Raw genomic sequence first — 20,876 nt, 5'->3', positions numbered from 1 at the left:
CAAATCACGATACAAATCCCTCTGCCACCAGCGAGATTTGAACCGCGACCTTCCGTACGACAGCCTTGTGTTCTAACCACTCAGCTATCCGGACAGCAGCAGCGGTTAATATGCTCTATAATTTGAATTGTGAATTCGAACCACCTACAAAATAGATTAAGGTATCTAAAAGTCTAACGGTGTTTGAAAATAGTATCCAAGCCCAAGAGGCTCACATACTCTAAAAATCGGGAAGAGCAAGTAACGAACCCCGGAAATGTCTACGCTACGTGTATAATTATCTTGCAATACAATACGTTAGTCAGGCTGCAAAAAGGTTGAAAGGGGATATACATATTACGGAATATTCTCCGTCGTTTCACCTCAAAGAGGTTAAAATAAGTCGGGAAACCGGAAGCTGGGCGCTTCAGGTATCAAAGGGTCTTCTGTATTTGTGTGTATTGACAATCATAGTCTTGAATTCGCAAAGAAGCGATAACTTTGACCTATTATAACGTTGTTAGTAATAGTGCGATTTCCACCAAACTTGGTAGGATCATGCTCTATGTTATAGCCTACATTTCGTGGTGCTAGAATGAACTTAAGGGGAGCTTTCCAGGCAACTACTAAAAATTATAATAACATACTATTGTGACCTTTATTTGAACAGATATCCGCATAGAGGGTATTTCGGAGCCTAGCCATTTTTCGGCTGGGTTACTTCTGAGAATGGATCCGTTAAAGAGATGATAACTTTAGACCACCCCACCCCCACCATTCTAACAAATGCCAAAACTAAGACTGGCATCGGAAAGTACTAATCGAGGCCTTTCATTTGATACCCCACATGACTGTATTTAATGAAAAAAAAAATATACACCCCCTTTTGCATATATGCCCCCAGAGTGGCGGTCGGACAGACAGACAAAGCATCCATTGCAAATGTGGCCCTGGCAAGAATGATGTCGAACGTGGGAGGGCGACGACATGCTATCAGGTTGGCTATAGCTAGGGTAGTAAGTTCAATCCTACTCTATGCAGCTCCAGTTTAGGGAAAGGAACATTTAACGCTAACAAACTGAGCGTAGTCAACAGCATTCGTCATTTCGGGAATGATGCCCATTGACATCTTAGCAGATAAGATGACAAATGTATACAATGCGAAGTCTACCTCTCCTTTATCGCAGACGAAGAAAACCGAAAGGGAGAGATCTCTAAATAGATGATAAGAGCATTGATAACGCTCGGGAAAGGGTAAGAGGACGCATAGGCTCATCCCTGGAGTGGTTGGAGAGACGGCACGGTGAGATTAATTATAATCTTACCCCAATGTCTGTTCAAGTTTAAACTAGATGCCTTACCCAATTGTCCGAACTGTAATGGAGTCCTAGAGGACCCATAGGACGTATTCTTCCACTGTCCAAGATTTGTGGAAGAAAGGAAAAACCAAGAGGCAACTCTAGGATAAGTGCTCGTACCAGAAAATCCGGTGCGAAGAATGCTAGCATGTCAGAAAGACTGGGATGCGATCAACCCCATGGTTGCATCTACCCAGAAGAAACTGCGAAAGTCAGAGGAGACTAGAAAAGCGCGGTTACGTACACCACGTAGCGACGAAAGGTGAGCAAGCTAAAGAGAGCTGACTCCTTATGGTGGTTTCACGGGGCTTGGGGTGAATCAGGGATGGTTTTACTGGGTAAGAATCCTACACGCTGGCCTGTCCAGGCCAATGTCTTTTGAAGATTTCCACCTCCTCAAAAAAAAGGACGGATAGACAGACAGACAGACAGAATACCTCTGCAGAAAGCAATGCTTCCATGGAACCGATGTCCAGCTTCTGGTGGAACGCCGAAATCGAAGAACCTGGTAAAGTTTGCCCTAAAGCCAAGAGACACAGCCAAAGAAGAATAAACCGGCCTGAATTTGAAGAGTTGCATAATCGATATAAGAAGGCGAGGAAAGAACTGCAAGCAGCCATCTGTAGAAGTAAAACTGAACACTTCAAGAGGTTATGCAAGCAAGCGGACTTCCACCCATGGGGAGGTGCATACAATGCAGTTATGGCGTCAATCAAGAGTAAATTCTCACCGCCGATCACCAACTCTGATTTGCTGCGGTATATCATTAGTACTCTCTTCCCACAAGTTTAAAGTGAATCGAACTTACCCGCTGTCCAGATAGATCCCGATGAAATTCCCGAGGTAACCACGGAAGAAGTTCTGAAAGCCGTCAAGAAGATTATCGACAATAAAACCCCAGGTTTAGACCACATTCTGAATAAAGCACTGACAGTGGTCGTCAAAACAGTTCGAAGGTTGTTCGCTGAAACAGAGGCTTGTACCAATCACAGAAAACGAGGGTGGTCTCTCACGAAAATTGAGGAAAAAGCAATGGAGGCCAATAAATCTTGCGCGGTAGTTATTCCTGACGTGAAGAATGCCTTTAATACGGCAAAATGGAGCAAAGTAATTGCGTCTTTAGCCAAATTGGGCGCTTCAAAGTACCTGGTGTGCATAGTCACAGAATTTCTCCGAGAGAGGATATTGTGTTACGGTTCGAACGATGGACCTACGACGTATAGAACAACGTGCGGGGCCTCACAAGAATCAGTCCTCGGTCCTCTCTTGTGGATAATAATGTATGATGGAATTCTAAAGTTGGAACTGCCCAAAGGAGTGGCAATCATTAGTATCGCAGACGACATCGTAGTGACTATCGCGCCACAAGATATTGATGAGATCGAGGTCCTCACAAATGAGGAAAGTTTTGAAATCAGGTCCTGGCTAGAGGAAACTCGTCTGATGTTCATCATCATCATCATCAGCGGCGTAACAAGTGGTATCCGGTCTAAGCCTGCCTTAATAAGAAACTCCAGACATCTCGATTTTGCGCCCAGGTACACAGATTCGATATCCCTAAAAGCGGACAAGCTCTGAAACTTTCGATTAGGGCAGAGAGGAAAGCCGGCAATATATTGAATCTAGCGGTGGCAATTTCACAAAAAAGGAGATGCAATGGTTTCATTCACGCGACTGCGGCCATTAAAAGTATTGAAGAAACATGGAAATCTATCAAAAGCCCGGTTTATATAGCGGCCTATACCACTTTCCGGTTTACTAATCTCGGCGGCGATTCATCCACTTGGCTCTAAAATACGATGTGTAAATGAGGGTCCATAAAAATAGGCGCCTCTATCACCAATTTCGCGACGATAAGTTGTAGGGTAACCGGGAAATCTCTAATAAAGTTAAGAGCGTCTCGATAAATAAGAAATTCGAGACAATTTTTGCAAACTGATACCAGCGTGACTGGAGTATCGGGATTTTTACTGCGTTGAAGGGAAGTATTGTAACTTGTACTTATGATGGACGGATGGGGAGAACACTTGGAGATCAACGAAAATATTTCCGCATCTACCACTTCTATAAGCACTACCGACATTTAGGATCACATTATAGCGAAGAGATAGGACCCAAAACTTTAGTTCAGTGAATTTTCAAATGGTGTTATTAAGGAGGATCGGGTAAGATGATAAAACCATCCCACCATGAAGGAGGAATATAGGACTGTGTATCACACAAACTTGACCAAAGGAATTCATTTGCTGAGTTAAATTAACCAACCACAGCGAGGGGAACAGCGTAACAGCTATGTTAAAATCACTCAGTGCCTTCCTCGGTGTTTACGAAGGAGACGCCTTTTTACTACTCCTCCCCTTTTGAGCTCGTCGTAAAAACTATCAAGCCGGACTTCCAGCGGGTAGTGCACCACGCTCTACTGCAAACAGTCATCATCAGCAACGGCGCAACAATCGGTATCCGGACTAGGCCTACCTAAGTAAGGAACTCCAGACATCCCGGTTTTGCGCCAAGGTTCACCAATTCGATATCCCCAAAAGTTGTCTTGCGTCTTGACCTACGCCATCGTTCCATCCCCGGCAGGGTCTTCAAGGTCTTCTTTTTCTACTATAGATATTGCCCCTATAGACTTTCCGGGTTGGATCATCCTCATCCATACGAATTAGGTGCCTCGCTAACCGCAACCTGTTAAGCCGGATTCACTTCAAGGCCCTGATCCAATTGGATTGTAGTCCCAACGGTTATTATTATCTTCTTGCGCCATGATCTACGGTGAAATCTGCAGAAAGTAGAATTTCTGACGAGCGAACCTAATGAAACCGATATGTCAATTCAGTTACATCGTACCGGTCCTTACAGCCGTTGTTGGAAAAAATGCTTCACTGTAACCCCAGCTTGGATTTAGTGCTGCCCTTTGCGATACGTGCCCCATGCAAGCATCAAATTCAAAATCTACGGCATTATCATTTATCCTGATCCGAAAGTCGATCGAGATCGATTAGACTTCTAGCTGCGTCAGTCGTTAGGTGTCTACCAGGAGGGAACTTATCATTTTACTAGCAGTGCGGTGCCTCATGCCAGCATTCGGCTGTACGTGGAGATTATGGGCATTACGAGAGATGAAACATGCCATGACATGCTACCTGTACTTCGTGGCTCATGTTTGGGCCAGGAGTTAAGCTCCTCTGCATAGTTTTCTTACGATCTTGATGTCGAAATAACAAAGGTTGAAAGGTTGACTTTCTGGGGAATAATATGGCCTATGATATGCTACTACTATTTGAAACATGGTTCAAGCACAAGCTTCCGAAAAACTCGTCAAAACCATCGAGTTGAGGGTCCTGAGGAGAATAATAGGAGCTAAACGAGAGAATGGTTATTAACGAACTAGCTATAACCATGAATTGTGTCAAATATTTGACGACCCTGAATCCTCTGAAATAATTAAACTTCGGAAGCTACAATGGGTTGGTAACTTCAAGACACTCGATTATGTAAAAGGTCATTTGAAGGGAGAAAAGAAGGATTAAGACCAGTGGGAAAACCCCGAAAGAGGCGGGCAGACTTTGTTGATGAAAACCGCGCACTATTGCCCGGATCTCGACATTGGAGGATAGATGGATCGAGATTGTTGGAGAAAGGACATCCTAAAGGCCAAGATCTGAAAGTAGCTTTAGAGCTTTGAAGGAGACGTTCAGAAGAATAAATTCTTTAATCTGGACTTAATGTCAAGGGCACTTCGACGATTTCAATGCTTGATTTTTAGGTAATTTTTAGGTAATGATCGTCACCATAAGTCGCCAGGAGCCGATGGAATTACAGCCGAATTGGTTAAATATGGAGGCGACCAATTACACTAAGTTGTTCATCAACTTGTGCTCAAGGTATGGGACAGCGAATCAATGCCTGACGATTGGCAACGAGGCATTATCTGTCTCATACATAAAAAGGGAGATATCACACAGTGCAGCAATTATAGAGGTATCACGTTGCTGAGTACCATCTATAAGATATTCTCCACTATCTTGCTAGGCCGGATAGCCCCATACGCCCAGAACATCATTGGCCCATACCAAAGAGGCTTCACTCCAGGCAAATCAGCAACAGATCAGATTTTCTCTCTGCGGCAAGCGACGGAAAAACTGTTGTAATATGGACAACAGTTGCACCATCTGTTCATCGACTTTAAAGCCGCCTATGATAGCATAGCCAGGGTATAACTGTATACGGCCATGAGAGAATTCGGTATCCCGACGAAATTAATAAGACTGACTAGGCTGACCCTGACCAATGTGCGAGGCCAGATAAAAGCAGCAGGATCACTCTCAAGACCATTCGACATCAACAACGGTCTACGACAAGGGGATGCCCTATCATGCGTCCTCTTTAACCTGGCCCTCGAGAAAGTGATCCGTGATGCCGACGTAAATGCAAGAGGTACGATCCTCTTCAAGTCCACCCAACTACTGGCCTATGCTGACGATATCGACATCATGGGAAGAACGACCCGAGATGTACAAACTGCCTTCGTCCAGATCGAGCAGGCGGCGCGAGATCTTGGGCTGCACATCAATGAAGGCAAGACAAAATATATGGTGGCAACGTCAGCACCGAAGACGAATCAACCAACAACATCAAACCGCACTGGTCAAACACAAACACGAAGAAGAATAAGGATAGGAGAATACAACTTTGAGACCGTTGACAATTTCTCCTATCTAGGGTCGAAAATCACAACCGATAACAACTACGATGATGAAATCCGCGCACGGTTGTTGTCAGCCAACAGAACCTATTTCAGCTTACAAAGACTGTTCCGCTCGAAACGTCTCACCATAGGGTCAAAGCTCTTACTGTACAAGACTATGATCTTGCCAGTCCTCATGTATTCCTCGGAAACGGTTCTTAGCAAGAAAAATTGCGAACTCTTGGCCGCGTTCGAGAGAAGAATCCTCCCAAGAATTTTTGGCCCCCTACATGAGGATGGACGATTCCGTAGCCTACACAATGACGAAATCTATGAGCGATACCATGACCGTTCGGTTGTGGATAAAATCCGGCTCAATAGGTTACGGTGGGCGGGTCACTTAATCCGTATGGATGAGGATGATCCCGCCCGGAAAGTCTATAAGGGCAATATCTATGGTAGAAAAAGAAGACGAGGCAGACCCTGCCTAAGATGGAGCGATGGCGTGGGCCAGGACGCCAGACAGCGTTTAGGGATATCGAATTGGTGGACCTCGGCGCAAAACCGGGATGTCTGGAGTTCCTTATTAAGGCAGGCCTAGACCGGATACCGGTTGTTGCGCCGTTGATGATGATGATGATCGTGTCCTTTTTGATGGCGAACAATTTCCATTATTAATATAGAGGCAATGAGATATCTGGTTAGATGGATAGAAGCAGCTAGCAATGGAGTTAAATCACTTAATTTTGGCACAAATCCTGAACCAAAAAACCACCCAGGAGGAGTTTTGTGATTTTGAAAAAGAGAATAATATGTTGTAGCTTCGGTTGCCATTTAGATGGCTACAGCAAACGTGCCGACCTATTTTTATTTCCCTAAAAGTTTTGATAAACATTTTAAAATCGCTTGCCTAATACCCATGATGACCTGTTATCAATACAATTAATAAATTGATCCTAGTATAAGGATCCAGGCGTCTTTTCTTCTTCTCCCTCATTTTCTGAGTACGAATTTACATTTCAATTTCAATAGCCTTTGGGAGCCAATTGCCAGGGCTGAGGGTGTTAGGATCTACCCTAAACGATTTCCTTGCGAAGTTTAGGTTCCTGTCATATGAAAAAAAAAATTATCAAGAATTAAGCAGTTGGCTTCTGAGCCGATACTGTTGTACACTAAGTAAAGTAAGAACAATCTGTTGGTGTTCCTTACTAACAGAGGTTACCTCAGAGATTCCAAGCATTCAGGCCTTTAGAAAATGCATCTATAATGCTTTGCTGCATTCAAACGGAGGGAAACGTCCCCTTCTCTCGCCAGATACAGGTGGATTCTATTGAGAGTTTATTCAGTCATGAGTTTATGAAGCCGTAATTGATTTTCAGTTTTCAAATGACATGATGGAAGTCCGAGGCCACATATGTATGCCGTCGAATTTACTAGCTTACTTTTCGCTATATCACAAATACTATTACTATCTCCTATTTTGTATGCATTTTCTAATCAACTTACATGATGGACGGTTGCTTTTTGGCTGATCGTTATTCCCTTATGTGGTCCATTCTTTTTCGTCTTGCCTAGGCCACGAGTTGCAGTAATATCGTCCTCGTAATCGGATGAAGGGCTCGGTGATAGTGATGGCGATTCACCAATTCCGCCACTCAACGTCCTGTATCGGGCCGTACAATTATTTGTTCCAATCTGCAAAAGAGAATAAACGGAGAGAGTGTAATGAGTTTGGTAGCTCCACGGACCTAACTTCATCGTTTCTTCTCGTTCGACTTTTCCCCGATAAAAAAGTCAATGAAGAAACAACAATGCATAGAGCAGGATTCTAGCTTCCAGAGTAAAATAGAAAATGTTTTTTTTTCCTGCATGCGAAAGTTTTTTGTCCTTTCTTGAAATCTCGTCTGACTGTGAAGTTTGCCTAGGTAATACCTTCCTTGCTTTCTATAGACTCGACCCATACGATTTGCGAAGTTAATTCCGGCATTGTTTGTATAGACGATTTGTTAGATTGACATATGGAAAAGGAGCGGATAGTGTAACGAGTTGAGAGGATGAAAAAATGGGCTCAAGTAATAGGGTGGAATACGTGAGTTGAATTCTTTGGGTGGTGATTCAAATGTTGGCATACAGTGGAAGGGTCTGAGATTGCAAGGAAAGTTTTCAAATGCGTTCGTTCATTTCCCGTTGTGTTAACTTGAATGCACCATTCGATTCAATACTTTATCTTCAACTTTGTTGACATTCTAACACGTTGTCTATTTTGATAGTTATGCACGCTAGGAAGAATTCAGTTTTAAAAAGATGAAAGAAGCTGAACTGAGCATTTCGAATGCAAACAATCAAAAGAGCACTCAATTGCTCCTTTAGTTCTCTGGAACATGACGTCGTTTTATCTTCTTTGATTTCTGCAAATCATTCGACTACCTTGAAGCATAGATACACACAGATATAGATACTTATTTCTATATCATTTTTTAAAAGACGCCAACTATTCGGTCATTTCAAATTTCCACACAAAGCTTCAAAAGACCACCTCAGGATGTACCTGCGTTGCTAGCGCCGGTACCAAATATCCTTTCCTAACTTCCGTAACAGGAATCACTGATGACTTTATATTGTTCTTAAAAGTGATGTCTAGCATGTTTGATGAACCTTGGACTTAGCAAGAAATTGGTTAGAGATTCAATAAGGCATCAGTATGCAGTTGGAGAACATTCTAGAAGTTGACCAAACTAAACGATTGACTTCGCTATGGCACTCACCACTCTAGGAGTATATAAAAAGCCCAGGAATTGATTTGATTTGCAAAACAGAACGTGATATTCCGACAAAGATATTATTGGAAAAAAATTAAATGAAATTAAAGGTCAAGTTGAAAGGATGGTGCGACTATTCGTTTACCTCAATCGGAGAGACAGCATTTCAGATTCATTCTATGAGACCTGTGAAGGGAGGATTAAGAGATAGTACACAGGAAAATTGTTGCGGTCCAGTTTTCAGTGTGCAATGACATTAAATAATCAGATATCCACAAGGCCAAGAGGCCGGATGCTGATTTCAAAATTGGATGAATTGTCGCACCAATGTTTATTATTATAACGGGTGAAGAGCCTGTAACACAAAGACAAACGAAAACTGGATTTGGCAAAGTTCAGTGAACTCCCTGATTTATTACCAAGTGCCACCCCTGAGTGATTAAGGACTCTTTTGGCGAAAGAAACTTAATTCGAAACACTGAATCTCACACCTTCACAGAAACTTAGGTTGTAGAATGATTCCCAGCAAAGACTGCAAAAACTCAGGAGACCAATTAGACGACTACTGAATTGCGCCTGTAAAAAATGAAGACTGGTTAAATTTCAGGAAGTCACAGCGTGAACATAAAAGACTCGCAAAAAGTTCCAAACAAGACTCCTTTCGAACATACTACGAGGAACTGGAAAGCGGAAAAGAGGCTTCAGATTCCTTAAATTGGATGAGTAAATCAACATGGAAACTCTATGAAAAACGGGTGGTTCTTTCACGAACTCGAAGTTGAATCCGTGTATATTCTCGTGGAGGTATACCATCCGAAAAAGCATTTGAAGTCTAGCTCTACTAGGATTTGCTCCATGATCACAACCTCCTGTTTCGCCAAAACGGTCCTAAGGACTGGATCTATTTCCGCGGAAACAAGATATCCGTAATGATCAATGCCTAAGCAAGAGTCAAGGAACTGATTGGGCGTGTATATAAGGACCTAACCGACGTTGGAAGTAACATCGGCGGGGCAGCAATACAGGTAGGTCCTAGGCCCTCGACAGAACGGGAACTTCTGAATCGGCGCTACCGCTATGAATGGGCGCATCGAATCCTTAGATAGTGCAACAAGATTAGTAAGGTTCTTGACACCATGCGTTCCGTGGATTTAAACTTGAGGAAGGCTGGGGTACAACTCGCAAAAAATTTGACTTGGTTCTTAAGAAGCTAAAAATTTCTGTGACTATTGACGAAATTGAACAATTCTGGAAAAAACGAAAGAAGCCGCAGAAAAAAGTCTCCCTTGTCGCAAAAACGAATAGGAAAAGAAGAAGCAGTTTCTCTACTACATTTGAATGGAAGACCAGCCTTTCTATTTGGGACGGAGAACTGTCATACCGGAAGATGAAGCAAAAAATGAGGAGAGGTCTGAACCTTGGGGAATGCCTGTTGAACATATGTATTTGGATGAATGGTGTTGCTGGATGTCGGCTTGGGATTTCCACCTATTTGCAACTGTTACCCTGTGAATTTGGGCTTAAGAATACACTCTATTCCACTCCATTGCTTGTCGTTAGAGGCGATTTAAAGGGGTAGAAATTTGTGGGCAACTTGCAGATTTTGAAACACTTTTACTACAAGTAAAGAAACGATTGGGATAGGCACTGACCTCACGGCAACGACCTTTGACTATCAAAAACAAACTATGATTAGTTTCTGGAATGTGCGCTCACTCCTCAACAACGGTAGCGATGGTCTTCAGAATGCTCGCTTTCTCCAACTTGAACAGGAATTCCAGCGATATAAGCTGGACATTTTGGGACTAAGCGAAGTAAGAGATGGGTAGTTAGGTACGTGTCAGTGGTCGCTCCGAGGAGCCCAATTAGCGCTTTGGTGCGCCGCTTTGATACCACAAACTCCTAAGACCGTGACTGTTGTTATGGGAGCACAGCCGGCTCGGTTCTTCAGAGCCAGCCGGTAGCATTCACGAAGGAAAGCAGCTCTCCCACCCTGCAGCTAGAAATCTCTCTGAGGTCCCCAAAGAATGGTTTACCCAGTGTCCGCAGCCTGACTCTAGCCAGAGCTGGGCAATCGCAGAGAAAGTGCATGAAGGTTTTCCTTCCTTCTCCGCAGCTTCGGCAATGTGAGTTGTAAGGTATGCCGAGCCTAGCGGTATGGTCCCCTATGGGCCAGTGCCCCGTGCAGACCGCCATAATCTTGAATGCATTTGCACGCGTCTGGTACAGGAGCTCTCGAGATCGGGTTATGTTATAAGCGGGCCAAATTCTCCTTGACATGGTACCGCTTGTAGCTGAAGTAAGAGATACTCCTCTACCTCTTGTGGCAATTTTTGTACTCCGGAAAGCCTAGTGGTATCAGACGCGAGTCCGGTGCCGGGTTGTTCCTGACGGCTACCCCAAGGTGCGCTTTCTTGACCTGGGAGCCGGTGTCAGATAGACTTCTAGCTATAAAATTCCGGTCCAGGCTAAGGACAATCGCGATTGTACAATACTACACATCAGCGGAGACTTCCAATATAGTGGAGAAGGATGCTTGCTACGAGCAATTAAAGGCAGTACTGGAAAGGCTTCTTGAAGGTGACATTATTATCACGATGGGTTATCTGAATGCCAAGATGGGATCTGACAACACTTTGCTCGGGCATGTGATGGGGAAACACGGTCTTGGGGACCACAACGGTAACGGATTTCTGTAATTTCCACCCCTTCGTCATTGGTGGCACATTGTTCGAGCATAGAACCTGCCAAAGGGTAGTTGGGTTTCAACTGACCTACGCCTAAAGAGCCATAAGGTCGACTACTTCGCGATCAGTCGTAGATTGAGGAAATTTCTGTTGAATGAACGTAACAAGAGAGGCGCTGACATCGGTCTCAAAGGGATTACCATCTCTCGCAGAATTGGAGGATTGGAGAGCTGCGACCCCCTGAGTTCAACGTCGACCGCTTGTACGACCCAGCTGTCACTCGACAGTTGGAGAGCCATCATTGATTGAACGGAAGAGATACTGATTAATGCTTCTGAGAATATCGATGAGCATTGGGCCATCATCAAAAGTGCTCTTTGTCAGGTGCTGTACACGTCGTCTGCCACGTCCAAAAGGAGCGCCGCAAGATCTGGCTGACTGCGGAATCCTGAAAGCGGGTCGATGATCGGAAAGGGTTAAAGGCTCTACTGACCGCTGCGTTACGCGCGAACTCCTATACTGATCGAAAGCCCGAGAAATTCAACGTAGGGTACGCCGTAGCAAGAGGCAATTTGCTATTGCGCTGGTCAGGGATATTATTTTTTCTTCTTATCGGTAACGCTTTTCATGCTGCCCTGTCCGGAGGAAGTGGAGGAGTTCAATAAACAATGACATCTTTCTTCAAACACCTCGACCGTGCTGATGACATCTGTTTGCTCTTTTACTTCTATCATGGAGCTCCACCAAATGGCTCTCGATTGGGAAAGAAAGCTGAGTAGAGTTGGACTGAATATGAAGTCTGAGGGGGACTTAATGGTTCGCTCGCGTGTAGCTATCGGGATTAAGAGGGTTTTCATTTCTTTTTGGGATGGGAGTTATATGGGCACTCTTCCGATCAGTGGGGAAATGGACGTTTAGAAGGCATGGGCGTTGATAATTGATGAACGGAAAGTGGAAATGTTTGCAGCGCATTTTTGTGGGACTATAGATGGGATTTTGTCAGGACCTACCGATTACTTATTTTTCGACACCACGATCGACGTCGGTGTGATAAAATGGATGGGTGGGATGTTCTCCCGGCGTTCCAAATGATTGAGAGGAAGGGTGAAGAGGTTTTGTGTAGTTTGGGTGCGGTCGAAAGGTGGGATCGATTGAAGTCGCAAAATTAATTCGTGGACCTCGTTTTCCAAAACCTGGTCGCAGATGTACAATGTGCAATAGAGGGTTTGCAGGAAGTGTTTTTCTAAGATGTTAGCCTTTTCAGGTAGGGCCATGGTTTGGGGTTTTCTGATTTTCCTGAAACGTGCCAGGGTTCAATTCAATGTTGGAGAGGTGTTTGTGTAGGTAGTCGACATATAGGGTTGAAATTCCCTTCTCGGATTGACCGGTCAAGGTTGTGAATTTCTTCATTGAGGTGAAAGCACTGCGAGAATATCAATTTCTAAATAGTCTCCGCCGAAGGGTCTTTTTGAATTTTATATCGTCGAGGACACCATTGGGGAGGGAAATGACGTTGCGGGAGTTGAGGTGACGAGCTGGAATCAGTTCGTTCCATACTTGCTAAGTTTCCAATTCGCCTTCTGGTAACCTGGAACCGAGTGTAGGGCGGAAAGGAAGGCTGTTTCAGGAAGTTTAATATCAAGGATTACAGCCAGCAACGTCTTCCAGATAAGGATATATATTAGGATTGGGATTAACAATAATGTTACTGCTAATGGTGTGGCGAACCAGATATGAGTCATAGGAACCCTCATGGAAGGTGGGAAGGGCTGGGCAAAAGTGCGACAGGTTTATGCTTGGGCAGGCGTCTGTAGTGGAACGGTGGAGTCTTTCTCTATTTTGGATTGACCGTGCATCAAACCAAAATGGTTCCTGGCGTTGAGCTCTCCACCTACACCTAGGTACTAGGCTTTACATTGTGCTCTTGTTTGAGAGGCGCAAAAGGATCGATTCTGTTGGAAATTGTAGGTATCGAAGGATTGGTCCGGACTGTAGACTACAGCAAAATAGACCGTGGACGATTGGATTTCAAAGAAAATAAGAGTAATTTCAAATGATTTGAAGTTGTTGGTTAGTGGGAAGTATTGGCAGGATAGGAGTTTCTTGGAGATAATTGGATTGTGGGCGATCAGTACGGTAAAGGTTGAAGTTGGAATAGCTGGATTCGTGTTTGTAGTGCAACTTGGTTTCGCATAGAAGCACTATGCGGGGCTTGTGTTCGTCATGAAGTAAGTTCGAACCTTGATGGAATGGAATTGATGGAATTCAGAATACTAACCTTCACTTTGAACAACTGGAGGAATTCTTACGATTTCTTGGTGAATTCAAGGAAATCGGTCAGCTGCGAAGGACACGGGCTACGTGTGAAAGTCGGGTTGGTAATAAGATAACTCGACGCTTGAGTGGTTTGGGTGGGAGACGGCGGCATTTCACCTCGTCACGACTCTAACAAAGCTTGAGCAGTTTCGGTAGTTTGCAGGGTGGTCATTGATAACGCAATTAACACACTTTGGTGACTGCTCCGGTGTTTTGGAGCATTTGCTCGCCCGTGGACCTGGTCACACTTGACACCGCGATAGGTTAAGTGGCCGCTGGTTGTATGATCCACAGGCTGGCAGTTCTTGCTTGTTTTGAATTTATTCAAAGCGAACAATGGTATGGTATGTTCAATAGCTTCAATATTTTTGATATGTTCTTCCGAAAACGTCGTGTCAAATGTAACCAGTGAAAGGTCCAACTGGATATACATGGTTTTTGCCCAGGTCGTGACGAAGGATGTAACGCTGATAAGGCTGGATGCTCCCTGCGTCTTCAGTTCTTCAGAGATTTCCTGACCTGAGAAAGCGGAATCAAGACCTCGGAGGATAGGACTGGTTGTCTTTTCGGAGGGAAGGGTGTAGATGAAGAACTTATTATTGCATTCCACCACGATTTTCTTGGCCATAGAATAGTCTGCGGGGGTCTTGGTTACGATGTGCTGAGAATTACTTAAGTAATTATCGTGAACGGCACGAGAAACGTTCTTGATTTGATTAAAATAATTCAGAGCTTCTATTACCAGGTGTAATAGAATTTTTCGAGCTGCCCCCATATTTGTAATTGCTGGCGGTTGTGTCGTTCCCTGCTTGAGCGCTTTAGACGTTAACTCAGATTGTTGAGAAATTGTGTTTATTTATTTATTAGGACGATAAACAACAAGTGGTGTCTGAACCCAATGTGTCAAGCCATTAAGTCAGAAGAATACGGAAAAATATTCAATATTGCCTTCCGCTTTTGTACCGAAAGTAGCTACAACGTTTTTTATTTTTATATTCGAGATCCAAGAGAGACCACCTAGTCCATCACTTTAGTCCGGTTGAGCGCGTTGATTGCTAAATCAATGTTGTTTCTATTTAAAGGAATAGTGCGTATCCGTGGTTACGCATCACGGCTAGACAACTGCGGGATTCCGGAGACTCTCTCTATTGGGAAGGAGGCGACGCTTTATCAGCAGCTGCAGCAACGACTTGCTAGCGAAGGTAAGTTACCCTAAAATGATGGTGCTTTGTGAAGCCGATGTCTGCACACTTTCTGCTATGCGTGTTCAAAAGACAAGTCTTAAATCTACTGTCGCTTGTGGTAAGGTCGATCTGGTTAGATGTTCGTTGCCGATCTGTCGAAAACCTACTAACTTACGACAAGTCTTATGCTCGCGCAGTGTCCACCAAGACCATGTCTCCCCATCACTTGCCCAAGCAATGTGCTGTCAGAGCCCACCTTGACATTTGAAACACCCATAAGGACGGTAATATCCTTTTTAAGAAGCTTCTCTTAAACTGCTTGCAGTGGCTCGTAGAAAGAATTCGTCCCTGCCATATCGGAAATTTTTGTGATGATTGAGATGTTTTTTAACCTAAATCGTAAAAACCACACCAGCACACATCGTCTTCTGTTTTGAGCCTTTGCAATATGTCAAATGTTTTTTTTCCCTGACAGCCCCAGAGAAAGCCTTTGTGAATACTGTTCCCGCAATATCTGCACCTGGGAGAAGTAAATATTTGGTGAGAGCAGGAAAAGGTGCCATTACTTTATTTTTGGACTTATTATCAGAGAATTTAAAAACAAGGAAAGGAAGATGTAGGGGCTTATATTATAGAGCGGGTAATGTAATTCAGATCTAGGAGTTCAACCAGATTGATTCAGGGTATATGCAGTAAGGTACCTTGGATTGTGTTTAATTAGTCAACCCATTAAAACAATCGCATAACACGCTATAAGTGCTTTTAAATTTAATAACATCCTTTTTGCCTTTCGAAACCTGAGTATGGTGTGAATTCATTTTATTTGACCTGACGAGCTGGCAGGGTTTCCTAAAATTTCTTTAGGGTAAGTACAGGGTGAGTGACGTCAAATGAACTGTATAGTAAGAAAAGGATAAGTTTTTTAACTGAGTTTGAAACTTTTGCAATACCCGCAAGAAGGCTCGTTTTGTAATCCAAAATCAACTAGAAATGAACTGGCTGACGACTCCATTAGACATTTCTTCTCGCCGAAAAATGTCACTTTATCAATCAAAAGAAATGCAAGAAAAAGAAATTCCTATAATAATGCCTCGTCATGTAATCTACTTACCGAAACAGTGCTTAATCGAGACGTAACACTTTGCAGGTCCGAAATAGAGCCGGCGTAGTCACCACTCTCCGGGTCATGGGACCTAATTATATGAAAGAAAAAAGAATTTAACGATTAATCAAATGTAAATGGAATGCAAAGGCGAAAAACTTTTTTCATTAAGAAAAGTACTAGAGGGCAGAAGTACAAGTGAAAGGAATACAAAGGTATTTCCAGTGGATTCCCGAGGAGATCCATTCTGTCTCGTGTTCAAGAAAAGTTTCTCGCTTAACACAGATACTCGGAAAATGGAAGCGGGAAGTTGGCAAAAAAAATTAAATAAGACACGAAAAAGAAGGAACAATGGCTATTCTTCTTCGCCCCGCTTTTTGGACACGTCTGGCCTTTGAACCAATAAACAAAACAACATTATGATTTCCCAGTACAGCCTTGGGGCCACCTTCCATTTTTGTTGGAATAAAGGAAGAGCGAGCTTGTTGGAAGTGGCTTAAAAATGCCACCGGTAGCAATAAAACACATCAAAAAGCTGAACAACTTAACTTTATTTCAAGTTAAGGGAGAAAGGATGAGGAAATTTCCAAGGCAGATAGTGTTGGTGATTATACAAAATGAGTTTGAGTTCTCGGGATAAACTTATTATTTGGAAATTGGCTATTGAAGATAGTTGCCTTCGACTTTTATACTGTGTGAAATAAGAAATAGGAAGGTGAACTTTTGATATTAGATTCGCCAAGACTGAGGGAAATATGTCCCTTTTGGGATATTGAAGGAGTGAGAAAGTACTGTTTATACTGCACCATTGTCTGGAGCGGAAAATGTTAACTCCATACATTTCTTGAACGACTCTCGAGACTCTCATTGGCAACTCTTACAGAAACTTGGCTACCCTCGTTCATCATTTACTTACTCTCTCCCCTTACTATTAAATTTCTCAAGCTTACCTGGCATGAGTTAAAGGTATTATGGTCGGTGGATTAGGTGGCTGCTGCGGCACGATAAGACCTCGCCGTGTTGGTCCCTTCTGCGGTAACGATATATCGCCGGCTGATCTCAACGAAATCACCCCCGTACTTTCACGTGAGTTTGATATGAAACGGACACGTCCACCCTGCAATCAAGAAATACGAAAAAAATGTAAACATAAAAATAAATATGAAATCACGAAATCCTTTAAGCAATCTCAAGTAGAAAGGACACAAACGAATGTGGAGAAGCATAAAGCGTTCGTTTTCTTGTCCGAATAAGGACAGGAACAACAGTTAGTAGTCACAGTCATATTTACCAAAAGGCTTACCTACCACCAGCCTCACCCCCTTCTCTGCCATAGTTCATATTCAAGATTGTGTATTCACAAAGCTTGATACCTTTTTTGGAAATGAGAATTCTCATCAGCCCCCACTGTCCTGTCCAGAAAGAAAGGATAAAAGTCCGACAAGTGCCCACCTTCACTTTTCCTACATACTCTTGGTACGGTTCAAAGCTACAGAATTTTCCTGTTTATGACGTCAGAAAAAGGGTTTAGTGAAGGGTCAACGATCATTTTGTGCAGAGAGCATACTCGTTTGGAAAGGATATTTGTTGGCTTGGACAGGATAAGAAGATTACCGGGAAAGACGTAATGCAAAAGGAAATCATCCAAGATGAAAGAAGACGATGATAAAATGAGATAGAGCTTCGGAGTAGGGTGGTATGAGATGACTTTTGATTGCTCGGATACCTCATCCATTTGGTCCGAAAGAAAGAGTTTCAATTTATGGGAAAACGAAAATTTTTATTGATGAGCAATTTATGGTTGGACACGTATTTATGAGTTTTATTTGAGTTTTATGGTGAAGTTTGAAGGAGAGATGAAATTTGTGGAGGAAGATATGCGTATTTCTGTTATATGCGCAGGTAGAATTCAATCAAGGACTTATTGATTTGAAGTAAATATTTTTCTCCACAATTATATATAATATTCAAAACTCCCCATTTTATAAAAGTAGGAGCATAAAAAAATAGATATAAAGGCTAAAAGTTGCTTTAATTCAAAGCTTTATTTGATTGATGGGAGATGTTACGTCAAGATTACTATACCAGCAATTGCATCTCTTAGAATCCTAGCCAAACACAACCGTATCAAAAATTAGGCAAAATAGTCCTGCAGGGAGATTAGGCGTCAATACTTAGCATAGCCCGTATATATTTTTTTTGAGAATGATGGGGTCCTAAGTCCGCATCAACTTAATGCTGAACCGGACCAAATGGGGAGCAACTTACTCCTTTTTCCCTCCCCAAACTTTACAAAAATGTCAAGCCATGACGGCTTCACGGTTTCTTACCAGAGCAGAGGCAAATCGTCAGACGCTGCCCCACCTCTGCCCTGGGAGCAGCGTGACCATAGCGGCTCGCAGATGTTGAGTGCTCCTTTATATAATTCGTAGAACAGAATATGGCTACGAATTTTATTGAGCGCAAATCCGCTTTATTGACCAGAGCTTCCAGCCATTCCAGCATTAAGTTGATGTGGACTTAGGACCCCATCATTCTCAAAAAAAATATTTTCAGCTCTGGCCAAGCTCTGGTCAATAAGGCGGATGTGCGCTCAATATAATTCGTAGTCATGTCCTGTTCTACGAATTATATAAAGGAGCACTCAACATCTGCGAGCCGCTACGGTCACGCTGCTCCCAGGGCAGAGGTGAGGCAGCGTCTCACGATTTGCCTCTGCCCTGAGGCAAGCTTTTCGAGTTTTATTTTCAGCTGTCATTTAAGGGAAAAAATTGTCTTCAGTATGCAGACATGCTTTTCTATAGCTAGAGCCAGTGCGGTACTGTGGCATTTTGAAAAGCTTTGTAGCGATTAACGCAAATCCAGTGTTGTATTCATATTAAAGACATCTACAAGGCAGTACGTGAAAGTCAGTTTTAGATGTTTAGGATATGTAGGATCCTAAATTCACATCCACATGAAGTTGGACCGGACCAAATGGGGAGCAACTTACTCCCACGTTTTTTGGTCCACGGATCCCTTTCCTTCCTTTAGCTTGAGAAGTTCTTTGGCTGCTAAGAGGAGTCTTCTGAAACAGAGCGACGGCTGCTTAGCCAAAGCAAAAATCAGGTGCAAGGGGGTGATTCTGGTTAGCCCCAGGCATCTTCTCAGAATACAAGTAGATATAGAGTCAATCTTATTTTGAAATTATCTGGGCGGATTCATAATGAAAATGGTCTTTGACCGAATAAGTCCTCCCTCCCTAAGAAGGTGGTAGACTTGACATGAGCAAGCGTGCGATTATTCAGTTTAATGAGCAGGGGTGTGACCCCGCTTCGCTTAAAGGATATAAATTGGAATTTGGTTGTGTTGGTTGGTAGGACTAGTCTGCGGGATTAATCAAGAAAGAGATAAACATATGTTTGCCGACTTTTGGAGGTCGAGCTCCAATTGTCATCGATTGATAAAATAAGGAAATCATCTGCGTATTGCAAAATTTCAATACTATTAGAACATTTATTATGCAGAAATGCTGTATAGAGGTTGAACAACATTGGACTTAAAACGCATCCTTGGCCGTTGCCAAATTCAACGCTGTCCAGCCCTAATTGAAGGCGTCGATTGGACATTATCCTTAACATCCGTAAAACAATTTCCGCAGGAAAACATAAACGTGACATTGTGTGACACAGAGTCGCAAGACCCACTTTCTCATAGGTATTCTTCACATCCAGCACCACAGCCAAAACCTGCTGATCCCACCCTTTAGCAATTGAGATGTACAACGAAACGTCATTAATATAAGCAGAGACACTGGGTGATATCTGAGGACATCAGGAAGAGAAGGAGGGGGGGTGGCTGTACTGTCCAGCTAGATAGTCGAGATATTCGATATTCTTTCTAGCCTCCCTAGTTGGGGGCCTGTCGCCATGATTGCCACGAAATCCCCTCATGCATTAGAGTAGGAATATCCTCATATGGGGCTAAGTTGCTGACCTGCGCTTTCAACCTAATCGAATCAATCTTGAATTTAGGAGGAACATTGAGGATCTGCGTGGAGAGGTAAGCTTTAATGATGAAACTTGTATTTTATAATAACGCTCATTTAAATGACGGCTTCTAGATTGATTGCAGCGGTGAATCTTTTTGAGGTAGTTTTCGACCACCTTTTTGCTCATTTTGGGCGGTATCTCGGCCACAACTTGACGAAAGTGGGTTTTAAAATTATCCACATAAGCACGGCCTTTGATGTACTCTAACAAAAAAATTCTAACGGCACCAAATTGCATGACTTTGGTGACCAGTTGACGTCGCCAAAATGTGAAGTTTCCCATGCAATGAAGCCAAAATCAGTGGAGTTGGGCGGCCCGTGGCACCGTGTTGCTGAAACCATGTATCGCCCAGTTCATAATTTTCAGTTGCAGGCCATAAGTTCGGGTCACTCGGAATTGAAATATGGCCCAATGACTTCCAGACCGTAATGCGCACCAAGTAGTCACTTCTTCGGAAGCAGTGGTTTTGCCACAATCACTTGTGGAATAAGGGAATTTTGCTTCTTGACGTAACCACCGAGTGGGAAATGAGCTTCATAGCTGAAGAAATTTTTTTTCGAAAAATCAACATTGAAAGTCTGTTATTCTAGCATTCAATGAGTATATCTTCAGCTTTGTGAAAGGTCAGACGGCTTAAATTTTGCGTAAGTTGAACTGTATATATATATGGAGGTGCAAAATGTAAAATATACCATAATGACCTGTAAGATAGGCCCAGCTGCTTAGAATGCCAGGAAATCGACAAGCTCGGATTATCCGCCATACTTTCACTA

At 43.1% G+C, this 20,876-nt stretch overlaps 1 protein-coding gene across 1 annotated transcript in view; it reads right to left on the bottom strand.

Annotated features, from left to right (window-relative positions):
* Positions 1-20,876, bottom strand: part of LOC119652386 (sterile alpha motif domain-containing protein 5) — a 558,631-nt gene that overhangs the window by 12,691 nt on the left and 525,064 nt on the right. The window contains exons 11-13 of the mRNA XM_038056486.1: positions 17,023-17,189; positions 16,082-16,163; positions 7,531-7,719 (exon numbers count right to left, since the gene is read on the bottom strand). Of these exons, the coding sequence (XP_037912414.1) occupies positions 7,531-7,719; positions 16,082-16,163; positions 17,023-17,189 (438 nt within the window). The remainder of the gene's footprint in view (positions 1-7,530; positions 7,720-16,081; positions 16,164-17,022; positions 17,190-20,876) is intronic.

Source organism: Hermetia illucens, chromosome 3 (genome assembly GCF_905115235.1).
Source record: "Hermetia illucens chromosome 3, iHerIll2.2.curated.20191125, whole genome shotgun sequence".
NCBI classification, from domain to species: domain Eukaryota; kingdom Metazoa; phylum Arthropoda; class Insecta; order Diptera; family Stratiomyidae; genus Hermetia; species Hermetia illucens.
The sequence above is the reverse complement of the archived record's forward strand: the minus strand, read 5'-3'. Positions and strand labels throughout refer to the sequence as shown.